This window comes from Cupressus sempervirens, chromosome 9 (assembly GCF_028749045.1).
Source record: "Cupressus sempervirens isolate cs-2001-9-10 chromosome 9, ASM2874904v1, whole genome shotgun sequence".
NCBI classification, from domain to species: Eukaryota; Viridiplantae; Streptophyta; class Pinopsida; order Cupressales; family Cupressaceae; genus Cupressus; species Cupressus sempervirens.
In genome coordinates this window covers 49705527-49721861 of record NC_143126.1, presented here as the reverse complement: position 1 = coordinate 49721861, position 16335 = coordinate 49705527, and the positions used below count along the sequence as shown (strand labels likewise).

General features: G+C 34.7%; 1 protein-coding gene across 2 annotated transcripts; it reads left to right on the top strand.

The window, feature by feature from the left end:
* Positions 1–1649: 1649 nt before the first annotated feature.
* On the top strand, positions 1650–15868 carry LOC149537558 (plasma membrane ATPase-like). Of its 2 annotated transcripts, XM_089801216.1 has the most exons (21): positions 1650–1671; positions 5606–5616; positions 5716–5835; positions 6803–6902; positions 7052–7188; positions 9287–9601; positions 9927–10133; positions 10240–10359; positions 10670–10789; positions 10889–11011; positions 11248–11352; positions 11912–12056; positions 12135–12299; positions 12910–13148; positions 13265–13297; positions 13481–13562; positions 13902–14062; positions 14229–14402; positions 14674–14865; positions 15228–15418; positions 15772–15868. In XM_089801216.1, the coding sequence occupies exons 4-21, from the start codon at positions 6833–6835 to the stop codon at positions 15866–15868; spliced, it is 2676 nt and encodes an 891-aa protein (XP_089657342.1). In that variant the 5' UTR covers positions 1650–1671; positions 5606–5616; positions 5716–5835; positions 6803–6832. The 2 variants fall into 2 exon arrangements, with proteins under 2 accessions (XP_089657342.1, XP_089657341.1); XM_089801215.1 differs by lacking the exon at positions 1650–1671 and having other exon boundaries at positions 5548–5616.
* The last annotated feature ends 467 nt before the right edge of the window (positions 15869–16335 follow it).

Genomic DNA, 16335 nt, shown 5'->3' with positions numbered 1-16335 from the left:
AAGGATCAGACCAAAACAAAGCCTGAGAACCTCCTTTACATATCCAAAACAGACCCCTCTTTACCAACATCGCACTTGTCTTCAAAGTATGCCAAACCATTGAGCCACGACCTTCAAGAGGAAGTGCAGAAACAGAGCAAGGATCAACACCATGAAAATATTTATGAGTGATAATACGAGCCCAAAGTTGATGTTGTCCAGAGCACCATCGCCAATAAAGTTTAGCAGCCAAAGCTTGACTACTCAATAGAGAAGATTGAAGACCAAGACCACCCTCCTTTTTAGGCCTACAAACAGTTGCCCAATTAACCAAGCTCCATTTAGTACTACGCAAATTACCACTCCAAAGGAATTGTCGAGAAAGAGCACTAAACTCCTTGAGAAATTAAATAGGTGCAGCGTGAACCATGCTTCGATAAGTAGGAAGAGCTTGGATAACAGCTTGAAGAAGAGTAACCCGAGCAGCAATAGAAAGCCATCTATGAGTCCAATGATTTACCTTATCCTGAAGCTTGGTAATCAAATTTTGCTAGAAGAGACGTGGCTGCCTGGAAATAGCAATAGGGATGCCAAGATAAGTCAAAAGAAGTGATCCTATCTGAAACCGTAGGATACCAACAATCCTGTGCTGAATAGAATTAGGAGTGTTAAAAAAGTAAATGGAAGATTTGTGCTCATTAACTTTCTGGCCTGAAGCTGCCAAATAAACGTCCAAAGCATGTCGAAAGGCTTCAGCTTCCTTGATCCTAGCAAGACCAACAAGAGCATAATCATCAACAAATTGAAGATGGGAAAGAGAAGGTAAGCCATTACCCCACCGCCAGCTTTGAATAGAATTCTGGGACACCTGATGCTTAATGAATCTGCCCAAGCCTTCAACCATGATGATGAATAGATATGGGGAGAGAGGGTCACCCTAGTGGAGGCCTCTAAAAGCACCAAATAGTTGAGAAGGTTGACCATTAATAAGAACAGAAAAAGAGGCAGAAGTAACACAACTCATAATCCAACTCACCCAGTAAGAGCTAAATCCAAAAGAAAGAAGAATACTCCTTAGGAAGCTCCATTTAACTCTATCGTAGGCCTTAGCCATATCCATCTTAACAAACATGGCTCTCTCCCTTGAAGTAGCCATAGAGTGAATAGCCTCAGTAGCAATAACCACCCCATCCAAAATTTGTCTGCCAACAACAAAACCACCTTGTTCTTCTGAGATAATAATGGGAAGCCACCTTTTCAATCTCTCAGCAATCAACTTAGTAATAACTTTGTAAACCACATTACATAAGGCAATTGGTCTAAAAAACTCCAATTGATTAGCACCCTCTCTCTTAGGAATAAGAGTCAAGAATGTAGAGTTCAAAGCTCGAAGCATCTGCTTGCTAGCATAGGATTCTTTAACCACCTCCAAAAAATCATGATTAATGATGTCCCAAAATTTCTGAAAGAATTCAACTGGAAAGCCATCAGGACCAGGAAGCCTTCCCCTTAGGCATGCCAAAGACCACCTCCTCCAACTCTTCCAAAGAAATAGGGCGCATGAGATAATCATTCATTTCCTGAGTGATAAGGGAAGGAATACAGGACAAAATAAGATTTTCTTCATTATCAACAGGAGGAGAGTCCTCAGAGAAGAGGGTAGAGAAGTACCAAATAGCCTCTTGGAACAAAGTTGGCAAGGAATTCAATTGGATACCTTGAGAATTAACCAAAGAAGAGATAGTGCTCTGATTCCAACGAGATTGCACTGTTTTATGGAAAAAGGCAGTGTTATGATCACCTTCTTGGAGCCAATCAACTCTAGCCTTTTGCTTCCAAAAAATTTCCTCTCAAAGTTCCCATTCTTCTAGAGCTCTAGAAGCAAGGGATTCAGCCTTGCCAAGATCCTCTGAGAAACCTCAATCTCTAATCTCTCTTGTGATGACATCAAGATCTTCTTGAGCAAGCCTCTTCATGAAGTGAAGGTTCCCAAAGCATTCCCTATTCCATATCTTGAGCTGCCTTTTAACATATTGAAGCCTTTTAGAAAATGAGAACATTGCAGTACCATATGCAGGAGCACCATCTTTCCACCAACAGAAAAAAAAATCATGAAGAGAGGAGTCCCGAAGCCACATCAACTGGAACTTAAAAGGAGGATGCTTCAGAACATAAGCCCCTATAGCAAAAAATTTGATTGGCCAATGATCTGAACCCCTCCAATCAAGGATTTTTTAAGAGACAGTAAGGGTGCCACTAACCCAGAAGCAAGAAACAAGAAATCTATCCAGACGTTCTGAGATAGCAGCAACACCAGTCCTGTGATTATTTCAGGTATAGAGACCATTAGAAGGCTTAACATCAGAGAGATGCAAAAGAGATATATGTTGCCGAAGAAGAGCAGAAGAAGGCCCCAATCTAGCCAAACCACCATGCTTCTCCTCCAGACTTAAAATTGAATTGAAGTCCCCTGCTAACACCCAAGGATGATAAGGATGACAATTTCTAACATATTGAATATGTTCCCAAAGTTCCTCCTTTCCCACAAGATCAACAGGTGCATACACATTAGTAACCATGATTACCTCTCCTAAGTCTAGAGCAAAAGCTACCATAGAGAGAGCTAAGCGAGAAGACATCCATCCAAGAGGAAAACTTTTTTGAGGATCCCAAAATATAGCTAAACCACTTGCACTGCCTATTGCCCCAACACACTGGCATTGGCCACGAGACCAAATACTAGAGGCATCTTGGACCATAGACTCCACAGAGAGCTTAGTCTCTTGGATACAAAAAACATCAGGGCTATGATCAACCACCAAGTTATGAATAGCCTTTTGTCTAGGGATGCTATTCAACCCCCTTACATTCCATGAGAGAATAATCATCATTGGGTAGAATTTGGAAAATGAGAATCCAAAGGTTTCACTGAACCAGACTCAATCAATATATCTCTTGTGAGTTTAATCTTCTCTTGGTCTATTTTGTGCCCACTCCTTAGAGGGGGAGTAGAAGAAGCCCACTTAAAGGGTCGAGGCATCAACCCCAAGGGGAGAGGAGAACCCTTGCCCTTACCTGATGGTAGCACATCCTTAACCAAGTCAGCTAAAACAACATCATTATCCTCCAACACTACAGGAGTCACCAGAGCCTCTATCACAGGAGCTACAGGGACCTCACAGTTCTGATATACTACAACTTGGGATGCCTCACAAGCATCATTAGGAACAGATCTCTCATCTAGGAAAACTGGATCAGAAGAGATAGGAGGAGGAATACCCTCCTCTAGAACCATACTATCCAGCACCTCAAAGCAGTTAAAACCTGAATTAGATAATCTTTCTTTCAAAGGCCTCTTTTGACCATGTCCCTTAGCTCGAGGGCGAACAAGGGTAAATCCATCCTTATCCTGCATTTGAGCCTTACCCTTACCTGTAGCATCTTGCGGATTCATCCCCTTGGTAGTATTAGCCATTTGAGATTGTCCTTTCCCTGTAGTATCTGCCAAACCACCAGTAGTGCCAGCTGTAGAACCATCCACTCCTTTGAAACTTGAGTTACGGGGGCACTGACACTGTAAATGACCATACTCATGACAAATCCAGCAACGTAAAGGGAGAGATTCATAATCTAACTGTTGCACCCAAGAAAAATCCCCCATACAAATTTCCAAAGAATCTGGTAATGGGTTATTCAAATTAATTTCAACACAAATTCTAGCATAAGAAATAAACTTTTTATCGAGGGATTGATGTGCGATCGCAGTCGGCTTCCCCAACAAAGCAGCAATTTGTCGAAGGATGTCTTCACGCCAAAATTCCAAGGGAAGATGAGGCAAGCGAACCCAAATTGGCACTGTTGAAGGGAGATCCTTAGCAGAATTAAAGCCTGAATGCCAAGGTTTGACAAATAACCCCACATGGTTGTAGAAATAAGGGCCTCCTTCAAAAACACCATCCCGATCACACATGCAAGAGAATACAACAAAAAATAACTATTCCCTGCCAACATAATCTCCATATCGCCTTCCACCTGCCATGAGCGGTGGATCCATGCCTCAAGAGCGGATAGGGAAATCCAGATTCCAAAAAATTTGCATATCAAAGCATGCTTGGTCCAATAATCAATGTCCTCCATTATAGCCGTTGGAGGAATAACCAGAACAAGGTGATCATGGCTACGCGGAAAACAACCATTAACTTTTTTCAGCTCGGAGCTCTCCCTTGAATAAAATGATTTAGATCGCATTGCATGCATAGTTGGAGAAGAACCATCTGTTTTCACCAACGGAGAAGAAATCCCAAGCCCTGCCATGCAAACAATAAAACCCCAATCCAAAATTGACTGCAAAAGATTTCCAAAAACACCGACGCAAATTATGTCCAGTAGCTAGCAATCCAAACAGAACAGAAAAATAGTAAAGATCAAACACCAAGAACAGGCTAGGGGAAAAACCCTAGCCCAGCCGACAGCCAACGCTTCTCCACATTCTCGGGTATGTCTTCATCATTTCTCAATAAAATTTAGATTTACAAAATGATTTGAAACCTCATAAAATTAATTATTTTATAGTTGACTTTATAATTAATATTAAATGAGAATCATATTATGTAACATCTCAACATTTTTCAATTCAAATAAAATTATATTTAATATATTATTAATTAGTACAATATCTTATATATACTCAATATATTTGAAAACTCTTTGTAATATATGTTCACTCATAGTATCTATTCTATCAGTTTTGTTTTTATATAAACATCTTATGTATAATATAAATTATATAAATTATACTTTATAATCTACAAGCTATTATAACAATCCATACTATCAAAACAAGTCTAAAAATATAAAACCAACAAAATAAAATCTTAGAATTTATAGACCTTAAACTAAAAAAACCACTATATATTTAATGTTAGACATCTCAACATCTCTGAATTTATATAAATCTAGCTGTTTTGTAAGAACCGGCCCCCTTGTTTTGGTCGCTTTTAATTTCAAAAACATCTCTGAATTTATATAAATTTCTACTATTATAACTATTATAATACGATAGAAATATGTGCCCATAATATACTTTGCATTCATAATATAGACTGATTGTGTAGAATAGTTGGATTAGGTTCAATATAATAGCTTCATTGTTTCATTACACTTGGACTTCACGCTCAACGAATGTCCTCATCCTACTGCCTGCTGTGGAAAAGACAATACTAAATCCTAAGCTTAGCATGGTTGGATTTTCAAAGCTAACAAAACAAATTTGTGATCAACCATCATTTGTTTTTCTCAGAATTATAAACAAGAATTTGCAGGCACTCCACATTTTTTTATTACCAAAATCTCCTCGTTACATCCCCTCCCTCTGACATAGTCTATGAACATCAACAACAATAATAATTAATTTTCGTAGAAGCCATCTGTACGGCCTTCCCAAGCATATGCCAAGCACTAAAATTATCATCATATTTCATATTTAGCACTACCATTCTTTTCTATATATTTCAATCTCAAAGCCCTCCTGATTATAAGATTTGAGTTTCACTTTTATGGTTCTCTAAAATGGGTGTTGAAGAGAAGGGCATTGCCATGGGTTCTCTGGAGAACATTAAGAATGAAGCTGTTGATCTGGTGAGGGAAAAGAAAAAAAAAATGGATCTGGGATTTAAAGTTTGTTGATTGATATGAATGAGCTTGGATTTTTAACAATGGTGGATTTCTGTTTTACAGGAGAAGATTCCGGTGGAGGAAGTGTTTCAGCAGTTGCAATGCACAAGGAAGGGATTGACCTCTGAGGAGGCAGAGAATCGTCTCACCATTTTTGGATACAACAAATTAGAAGAGAAAAAGGTTGAATTTTAGTGTTTAATTTCGTTATTTCAGTTTATATGCATATTAATGATATCAGATTTTTACAATTCATTATATAATTGTTGTTGTTTCTGGATTAGACTCTGTGAGTTTTTAAATCAATATTTTGGATCAAATCTATTATCAAGATGATAGAGAGCTAAGAGAGACAAAAGATGATAGAAGGTGCAGTGTGATCTTAAAGAAATTCACACGCAATTTACAGTCTAATAATAGAATTTAATTATGAAATATCTTGTACAGCCAGTCAAATTACAATATTGCTATAAGAATTCAATTGTGTAGTTTTTAAGTCAAAGTCATTGACCCAGGATTCATGAGTCGTAGTTCAAAAGAACCTATCTCTAATGAGAATGAATCTAGTACACATTACATATATTGCATCTAGATGATGCTCCTAGAGGTGAAGCATTGGGCTTCCTAGGAGGTCAGCCATCCCAATACAACTTAAGCACACTTGAGTTGGAGTAGTATTGGGATGACACAATGCTTCAACTCTTGTAGCATCACCGAGATGCAATGCGTACTGAGCCATTCATTCTTATGAGATATGGGTTCTTCTATACCATTCATAAGTTATAGTGGTTCACAAGAACCAGTTTCTCATGAGAACAAATTATACATTTAGTATGTAATGTATCTAGGTGATGCTCACTCTTATGAAGCATTACGTCTTTTTGGGAAGTCATCCATCCCCATACAACTTAAGTGTGCTTCAATTGGAGTAATAAAGAGATAAGTGTTGTCTAGAGAAGGCTTAATGCTTCACCAATAAAAACAATACCTTGGATACAATACTAGATAAGCATTACAATACATTCTTTTTAGATATAAATTTTTATAACTAACTATTCAATGAATTTCACTATATATATATGATAAAGTATTAATTCAATTAAATAGAACTTTCCAAATGACAAATTTCTTCATTTCTGTTTTTTGGCAGGAAAATAAAATTCTGAAATTTTTGGGATTTATGTGGAATCCTTTGTCATGGGTGATGGAAGCGGCTGCAATTATAGCTATTATATTCACAAATGGTGACCATGTATGTAGTAATATGGTTGATGCCTGTACAAATGGGATTTCAAGATGCATATTTTCATTTAATGATTATAAGCTTCTCACCATCTTTCTTTTTTTCTTCAATTTTAGGAAAAGAAAATGGTAAACGGTGAACCAGTTGATGGCAAACTAAAACCGCCAGACTACCATGATTTTATTGGAATAATGATTTTACTGGTGATCAACTCAACAATCAGTTTTGTAGAGGAAAATAATGCTGGTAATGCGGCAGCTGCTCTCATGGCAGGGCTTGCTCCAAAGACTAAGGTACACACAAATCTACCATTCTTATTACCTCTTTAAAATTAATCAGTCCAGAACTTTGTTTCTTTATATAAATTTTGTAGTCAATTGTCCTTTTTTAACAAATAGCCTGTCTAATTTGTATTATTAAAAAAACTCTATTTAATTCTATTATCATATATATATATATATATATATATATATATATATATATATATATATATATATATATATATATATATATATATATATATATATATATATATATATATATATATATATATATATATATATAAAAGTTTATAAAATGTAATAACCATCTAATTAATATTGAATTTTCACATAAAACAAACAAATATAAAAGGGACATAACCATGTAAAGATATAATTCCATACAAATGGTGCCAGATGGTTTGGGATGTTTGGGGAACATGTAGCCTTCCTAGGATTTATATGTAAGTTTAGTATGTTTCAAGTCTTGTTTAGTTAGCTTATATGTGTGGATTTTTTTTAACTTTTGAACCATTAAGTTTAGATATTAAATTGATATCATGTATATATATTATAAGGATCAATATGTGTTCTGATGAAATTTTGGTTTTTATTATTGGGTAGATGATTGTTTATTGGTAATATTAAGGAAAAAAATTAAATTTTTATAATAAGATGGTTTTTCAATTTTAATTAGGATAAAGGTATAATTAGATATTAAAAAGGTTTTTTTATGGAGGAGTTTATATTTTATGTGAATAAGAGATAGATGAAAATTTATCCGCCTTTTTAACAATTAGATCTTTTCACATAGTTAGTCAACTATCTAAAAATATAATAGATGGCGATTTTAAGTCTATCTCACATCCCTTCTTCATTTGTAGAAGTGATAAAAAAAAATGTAAAAAAGAGCTACGATCTAAGTGGAAAAGAACAAGGTAGCAATTATTTCGAACTTGGTGAAGAAAAAAAATTAAGAATCTTCTCTTAAATAACACTAGTATTAGAAGAAGTAAAAAGAACACTAAATTTTATAAGAAATTTTATCTCTAAAAGTAAAATGATGTATAAATGCTTATATTCTAGATTCAATTTTAGACTATTTTAATTAACCCAAATCTTTCTTACCTTAGATTGTAATCAGAAGTTAATATATACACTAAAATTTAGAATAAAAAATGAGATTTAAAAAGAAAAAAAAAAATTGACCCTTTGGCAGAATAACAATAAGCTCTATTATATATAAATATTACATTCTTATTGTTTTAAATTATTTTAATTAAAATGTTTATCATGTTCTTAATTACTACTGATTTTAAAAGAGTCTAAACCTTGTTAAAAACAATAGATTAAACACTAGACAACAAAAAGATAACAAAGGAGTACCATGAGGAGCATAAAGACAACAAAAATAAGATATTACAAATTAGCTACCCTATGTCAAGGTGGGTTTAAGTCTAACCATTCCAATAATTTTTTACTTAATTAGAATGCAAGGATCCTCCTAACCTAGACTTTTTATTTGCAATGAGGAAGATTCATAAATCTACAAATAGATCCATCATCGAAATTGTTAGAATGCATTTGCTCAACCATAATGCAACCATCTTCAATCCTAAACTCAAAAAAAATAGAAACATGTCAACATACATAGATGTCCTATGCCTTTATATAGCAGATTAGGATGATATGAGCAAGCATACATATATACTAGAAGTATCTGAAAATGTTTTGGTAAAGAAAGGCTCATAAATCTACATATAGATCCACCATCCAAATTGTTATAATACTTTCACAATAATGCAAAGATCTTTAGTCCCAAGCTCTTTCACAAAAAAATAGAATTATGTCAACACATGGACGTTTCATCTCTGCTTTTATATAACACGTAAATGATATGAGTAAGCATATATCTAAACTATAAGCATTTTTTATTCAAACATTTATCTGAGTTTGAATCTTAGTATATGACTCAAGCCATTAAACTACAACTATACTTTTTATTCGAAAATAAGAAAATTCATATATGAAGAAACAGGTCCACCATCCAAATTGTTCTAATATTTATGCTTAACCATAAAGCATTTGTTAGAATTCATGAACCTTACAGAGAATAGTTGATGGTGTGCAGGTTTTGAGAGATGAAAAATGGAAAGAGGAAGAAGCTGCAATATTAGTACCAGGGGATATGATTAGCATCAAGCTAGGAGACATTGTTCCTGCAGATGCCCGCCTGCTTGAGGGAGATCCTTTAAAGATTGACCAGTCTGCTCTCACTGGTGAATCTCTTCCTGTTACAAAGTATCCAGGAGGTGAAGTTTACTCTGGTTCTACTTGCAAGCAAGGAGAAATTGAGGCCGTTGTTATTGCTACTGGAGTTCACACTTTCTTTGGAAGAGCTGCCCATTTAGTTGATTCCACCAACAATGTTGGACATTTTCAAAAGGTCCGTCTCCTGCAAATATGCTAAGAATAAATGCTTAAGTTTTTTTTTCTCATTTTTCCTATAAATATATCTATTGAGTTGGTATTAGTTGGGAGTGCTTAATTTTTCTTTTGGGATCAATTTTGTGATAGATTTTAGCATCATCATTTAGGATCATACTATATGATCTATTATCAGAATGTTTGAGTGCATTCTGATGATGGATCGGAAACATTGTTGTTACACAATCAATCTCAGACAAGAAATGCAACATCTAATATGAATTGTAGAAATCAGATAAACTTAATTAGTTGGATGTGATTTTTTAATCAATGTATTCATGCAGGTCCTAACAGCCATTGGTAACTTCTGTATCTGTTCCATTGCCATTGGCATTATAATAGAGATTATTGTAATGTTTCCTTACCAAAGGAAACCTTACTGGAAAGGTATCAACAATCTTCTTGTTTTATTGATTGGTGGTATACCCATTGCAATGCCCACCGTGTTGTCTGTAACGATGGCTATTGGTTCCCATCGCCTCTCTCAGCAGGTAATTTCATAGCCAACTGCAAGATTGTTGTTTTCGGCCCATTGCTAATGGCTGTTTTTAAGTGCCTTTTTGATATTAACCTTCCATTGGGATATTGTTTTTTCAGGGAGCCATTACTAAGAGAATGACTGCCATTGAAGAAATGGCTGGAATGGATGTCCTCTGCAGTGATAAAACTGGAACTCTAACACTAAATAAGCTGAGCGTGGATAAAAATCTCATTGAGGCAAGTTGATGGTTGGGCCATTCTTAAACATCATATACTATGGAAAAAATTATGCTCTATTTAACATTTTTAACAATTATTCAAGATTATTTGTTTCTATGTTGACGTCCTTAAATGTAGATTTATATCATGGTCCATTTGAAGTAGTAACAGATTACATTAGTTTCTAAAACAGGGCTCATCTATTAGTGCAATTTTAAATGAACTATTTAAACAAGTGAAAACTTAGAATATGTTCTCTCACCATCCGAATTCCATGAACAAGTTATTTTCGATAAAACTAAAGATTTCTATCATGTGATTGCACCAGGTATTTACACATGGAGTAGATAAAGACCATGTAGTGTTGCTGGCAGCAAGGGCTTCAAGAACTGAAAATCAAGATGCCATCGATGCTGCCATGGTTGGAATGTTGTCAGATCCAAAGGAGGTTGGCGACTAACAAGGATTTCACTCTTTTTAATCTCTGTATGTTTGCTTTCATCATGTTGGTTGTGATGTTAATGCATACAAAATCCTGACATTACAGGCGAGAGCAGGGATCACTGAAGTCCATTTTCTGCCATTCAATCCTACCGACAAGAGAACTGCTCTCACTTACATTGATTCGAAAGGAAATTGGCACAGAGCCAGTAAAGGAGCACCAGAGCAGGTAGTTTATAACTTGGGAAATGTCGTACCATATAATTTGTGGAGTGAAATCAATTTTTTTAAATTTCCTTTTTGATTTGTAATAGGTGGAAGCTATTATAATTTATTAAGTATTAGTAGGTTAGTAAGAACATTTAAATAAGCCAACTACTTCACATTATTGTTACATATAATAAAATTCCATCTGATTTTTGGAAAAACAAATAAATTAAAAGCTGTTTTTTTTTCCATTCACAGATTTTAGAACTTTGCAAGTGCAAGGAAGACGTAAAAAAGAAGGTGCATTCAATGATTGATAAGTATGCTGAACGTGGGCTTCGATCTCTGGCTGTGGCCAGACAGGTATATTATTCACAGAGCCTAATGAACTTTGCAAATATGCTTATGTTGAATCTCTTTCGGAAGCATAGGAGTGGCAATAAAGAGAGTTTATTGCCCTCCACAAATGACCAAATGGGTCAATGAGCTTCAATAAATACATACAATTGAATTATGAGCATTCCATTATGATATTTTTGTAAGGCAGTCTGGTCGGGGCCATTTTGTTCTTTGCATTAACAATAAAAGTTATCGATAACAATGTAATGGCATATGCAAAAGGATGAAACACATCACTAAACAGTTTCAACATGGAATTTACAACAATCTGTTCATGACGCCCACTAAATCTGTAGTTCAGATTTCTTCAACTTTGTAACTAGTTTTTTATTTCAAACTCATGAAGTCTTTTATTTCAAACTTTGAAGTCCAATAATAGATCAATAGATTGGTCTATTAGTTTAATCTATGTGCTAATTTCTTCAGCATTTATAAATGAGTAATCAATTTGCAAATCAAAATCAAAATTTGCTAAGCTTTGGCAGTCCTAAATTTCTTAAGACTTCCAAAAAACTAAATCCAGGAAGTGCCAGAGAGAGAGAAAGAGAGTGCTGGGGGACCTTGGGTTTTCGTAGGTTTGTTGCCTTTGTTTGACCCTCCTCGCCATGACAGTGGAGAAACCATTCGCAGAGCTCTTAACCTTGGAGTCAATGTAAAGATGATCACAGGTATGACTTGTGCAAAGGGATTGAGGCGTTCATGAAGCTTGAGTTTAGAAATTCATCAAGTTGAAATTTATATGGCAGGTGACCAGCTAGCTATTGCAAAAGAAACAGGACGAAGGCTTGGAATGGGAACTAATATGTATCCTTCATCTGCCTTACTTGGCCAAGACAAGACTATATCTGAAGCATCTCTTCCCATTGATGATTTGATTGAAATGGCCGATGGATTTGCTGGAGTATTCCCAGGTATGTGATAATGGGTGCTCTGAAAACATAATTCATTGTTCTAGTTTCAATCCCTTGTTCTATTTTCAATCCCTTGCTTCCTCAATGTCAGATGATTGGTGATCTACAATTATTCACTTTACTAGTTTCAATCCCTTGCTTCTCCTGTGTAAGGATCATCTTGTGCACATTTTAATAAGTTGTGATCAGTGAATATTATCTTTATACTTGAAATGTTTTGATTAATTCTTTCTTCTGGCTATGATTGTGTGATTAATTCTTTTTTCTCGCTATTATTGTGTAATAGTTTTTTAGTTCTTTTATCATTAATGTTTTCAGATCACACTATATGATCTATTATCTGAATGCAAGAGAGCCAAAGGGAACAAATTAATGATGGATCATGTAGTATGATCCGAAATTTGACGATAAAAAACTATTACACAATCATACCTAAAAGAAAGAATCAATATAGATTGTGAAAATCTAATATTGCTAAATTCCAATTATTCATTTTGATATTCAATTTCCGTAGTAGCAATCGTTAAGCTAGCATAGCTAAGTATTACAGATGAAATTTCCCAAATTCGAAAAGTTTAAGTTCATATCAATAATGTATTTGTTACTACAGAACACAAGTATGAAATAGTGAGGCGGCTTCAACAAAGAAAGCACATATGTGGAATGACTGGGGATGGAGTTAATGATGCTCCTGCTCTGAAGAAGGCGGACATTGGAATAGCTGTGGCTGATGCAACTGATGCTGCAAGAAGTGCTTCTGATATTGTTCTCACTGAGCCTGGTCTCAGTGTAATCATCAGTGCTGTTCTAACAAGTCGAGCCATTTTCCAAAGAATGAAGAATTATACTGTATGTATAATCTTTCTCAGAAAACTACAAGAATCAACTTTCTTTTTCCATATTTGTCCAAGTAAATGTTTGATCTTATGGTTTGAAATGTTCCTGACATGTCATTCTTGGCTCAGATATATGCAATTGCTATCACTATTCGTATTGTGGTAAGCATCATCATCACCATTACAATCGGTCTTTTGAATTTCTTCAATCAAAACAACAACAATAAAACTTAAGAGAACCTATTTTAGATGTAAACAAATATAGAATCAGTCTTCCGACCAAGTAAACATACTTTGAACTATATATGTTTGGTCTGAGGGATTTGAAAACTCTTATGGCTACAGCTCGGTTTCATGCTAATTGCTCTCATATGGAAGTTCGATTTCAGTCCTCTCATGGTCTTGATCATTGCTGTTCTGAATGATGGTCAGTTTCTCATGGTCCCTCCCTGATTAATGTAGCGTGGGTTTCATAATTATTAGACACTAATTTTAAGAAGAATGTTTGTTCTGAATTCAATTGTCTATTAGATTTTAGCATCAATGTTTCAGATCACATTTTATGATCAATCATGATTTGATTTCTTTGACTCTGGTGGATCTTGAACTGTAATCTAAAATGTCAATACATAAATTTGTACACAATTAAATCTAGAAACAACATTTATTTGTTTTATTTTATGTAATAAATTGTGACATGAACCAACCCTAAAAGAAGCAGGGTTATTGCTTTCTGCTAACCATTGAGGTTGATGGTTATGACCAGGTACAATTATGACCATTTCTAAGGACCGTGTTAAACCATCTCAAATGCCTGATAGTTGGAAATTGAAAGAAATATTTGCAACTGGAATTGTTCTAGGAACATACCTAGCACTTACAACAGTTATATTTTTCAAGATCACTTATCATACAGATTGGTTCCCGGTAAGAATGCACACAATAGTATAAATGCAATGTTGTTCTTCTAAATCCTACATAAAATCCATCTTAAGTAGTTATACTATCATATTGAAAAAATTGGATGCATTTAAAGGAGTATAAAGTTAAAACATTATTACTGATTCTATCATTCTATGATGCCTTTGTTCAGCTCCATTTCAATGTGAGTCACATCAAGCACAACGATTTTCAAGTTATGTCTGCCCTGTATTTGCAAGTGAGCATTATTAGCCAGGCTCTCATATTTGTCACAAGGTCTCGCAGCTGGTCATTTTTAGAGCGACCTGGCTTTCTGCTCGTCTCTGCTTTTATGATAGCGCAGTTGGTAATCACTCTACTCCCTTTACGCTGAATTTTTATGTTTCAACAACATTTATATGTTGCTGCTTTTTTTCATTTGTGATAGGCTGAAGTCAAGGTTAATTATTGTTGTTTATTGTGATTAATTACTATTATTAGTTAAGTTCAAGTAGACTTGAATCTAAAACCTCTAAGATAAAAGACTCACAATTTATCATTGTATTATAGACTCTTACCTAACATTCATATGTTGTTATCATTCCTTTGTGGATTGTTTCTCTTTCTTTTATACGCAGATTGCTACTGTGATTGCAACATGTGCAACCAAAAGCTGGACAAAAGTGGCACAGATTGAAGGGATTTCATGGGGTTGGGCAGGAGTGATTTGGCTGTATAGCATTGTCATTTATATACCATTGGATTTGCTCAAATTTGCAGTTCGCTACATTCTCAGTGGAAAAGCTTGGAATACCATGATGGATAACAGGGTATGTGAGCCTTTTCGGGGTTTAAATTTCTTTTCAATATTCTTAACCTTTGGTTTATAATGTTCTTCAGGCCAGTTAAAAATATGAGGGTTCTCACTATGGCGGGATTATATAATTGACCCTTCTTATGACTGAGACTATTCATGTATTATTATAAGAGGAGATGTTTCTTATGTCATATAGATGGGCATACAGTCTAAGTTCCGATTTGTTTAGATATCCTATCTCAAATTATTGTTGGTTTTTTGTGGAACACAACAAGTCAAAGATAAGTCAGTGCTGTTAAGTCAAAACTTAGAATGCATTGTTGAAGTAAAATTTATTTAGAAAGATCATAATTGCTTTTCTATATTATGTTTCAGGTGGCCTTGACCTCGAAGAAGGACTATGGAAAAGAGGAAAGAAAAGCAGAATGGGCTCATGCTCAACGCACAATGCATGGTCTTGATCCTTCTGATTCGAAATCTATCATAGAGAAGGCCATAGAGAAGGCCAGCTATACTGAATTGTCTGAAATTGCTGAACAAGCAAAGAGACGTGCTGAAATTGCAAGGTAAAATAGCCCACAAACACAATCCATATTCAAGTTTTTGAAAAATTCTTGTTATATCCACCTTTCAAACACAACATGTTATCCACCATCACCATCACCATCACCAAGCACTTAAAATATTATGATTCTAAATGTCGATGATCTTTATTACACTCTTTTTAAAGTTTTGACGTGTTTAGGTGGTCCATTTGAAATTAGACTAATGACTACTCGACTCAAAACTTAAAACTTAAAATGTATTGTATAATCTACTTCTATCATATTTTGAAGACCTTTTTTCAATAACTTCTTGAAAATTCTTACATCTTCTTGAAGTTATATAACATGAAGTGATCTTTGAACATTAATGGCAGGCTGAGGGAGCTGCATACACTGAAGGGGCAAATTGAGTCCAACCTAAAGCTCAAGGGACTGGATATTGATCACATCCCACATAACTACACTGTTTAATCCAGTGGATCTTGTAAACCTTTTATTACATTTGAATCTCGTTCTGTGTAAGTTTTCTTTAATGTACTTGCTCTACTTTTTTTCGCCCAAGAAGATTATCCACAGATTAGAAATTGCCTGGATAGGCTCTCTAATCTCACGATGATCAAAAAACTATGTTACATCTTAATTCAATAAAGATTTTTTTGAAATCATCAATTGATATTTCAATTTTTTTTTAAAATTGTGTATGTTGTTACTTTGGTTGAGTATTTTTCAGTTTTCTTATTCTTCTTTTCCAAGAATCTGCGTACATATAAAGAAATGTTTGATTGTTACTTGAAATGGAAGAGGAAGTGGTTCTACTGAGTGCTGAACGTTAACAAAATTTTCAGCAAGCTCAGGTGAGAAAATAAATACAGAACAATAAGAACAAGACTGCCACATTAATTTTATTTAGAATGTTTATCTTTGTCTGTTTAATTAAT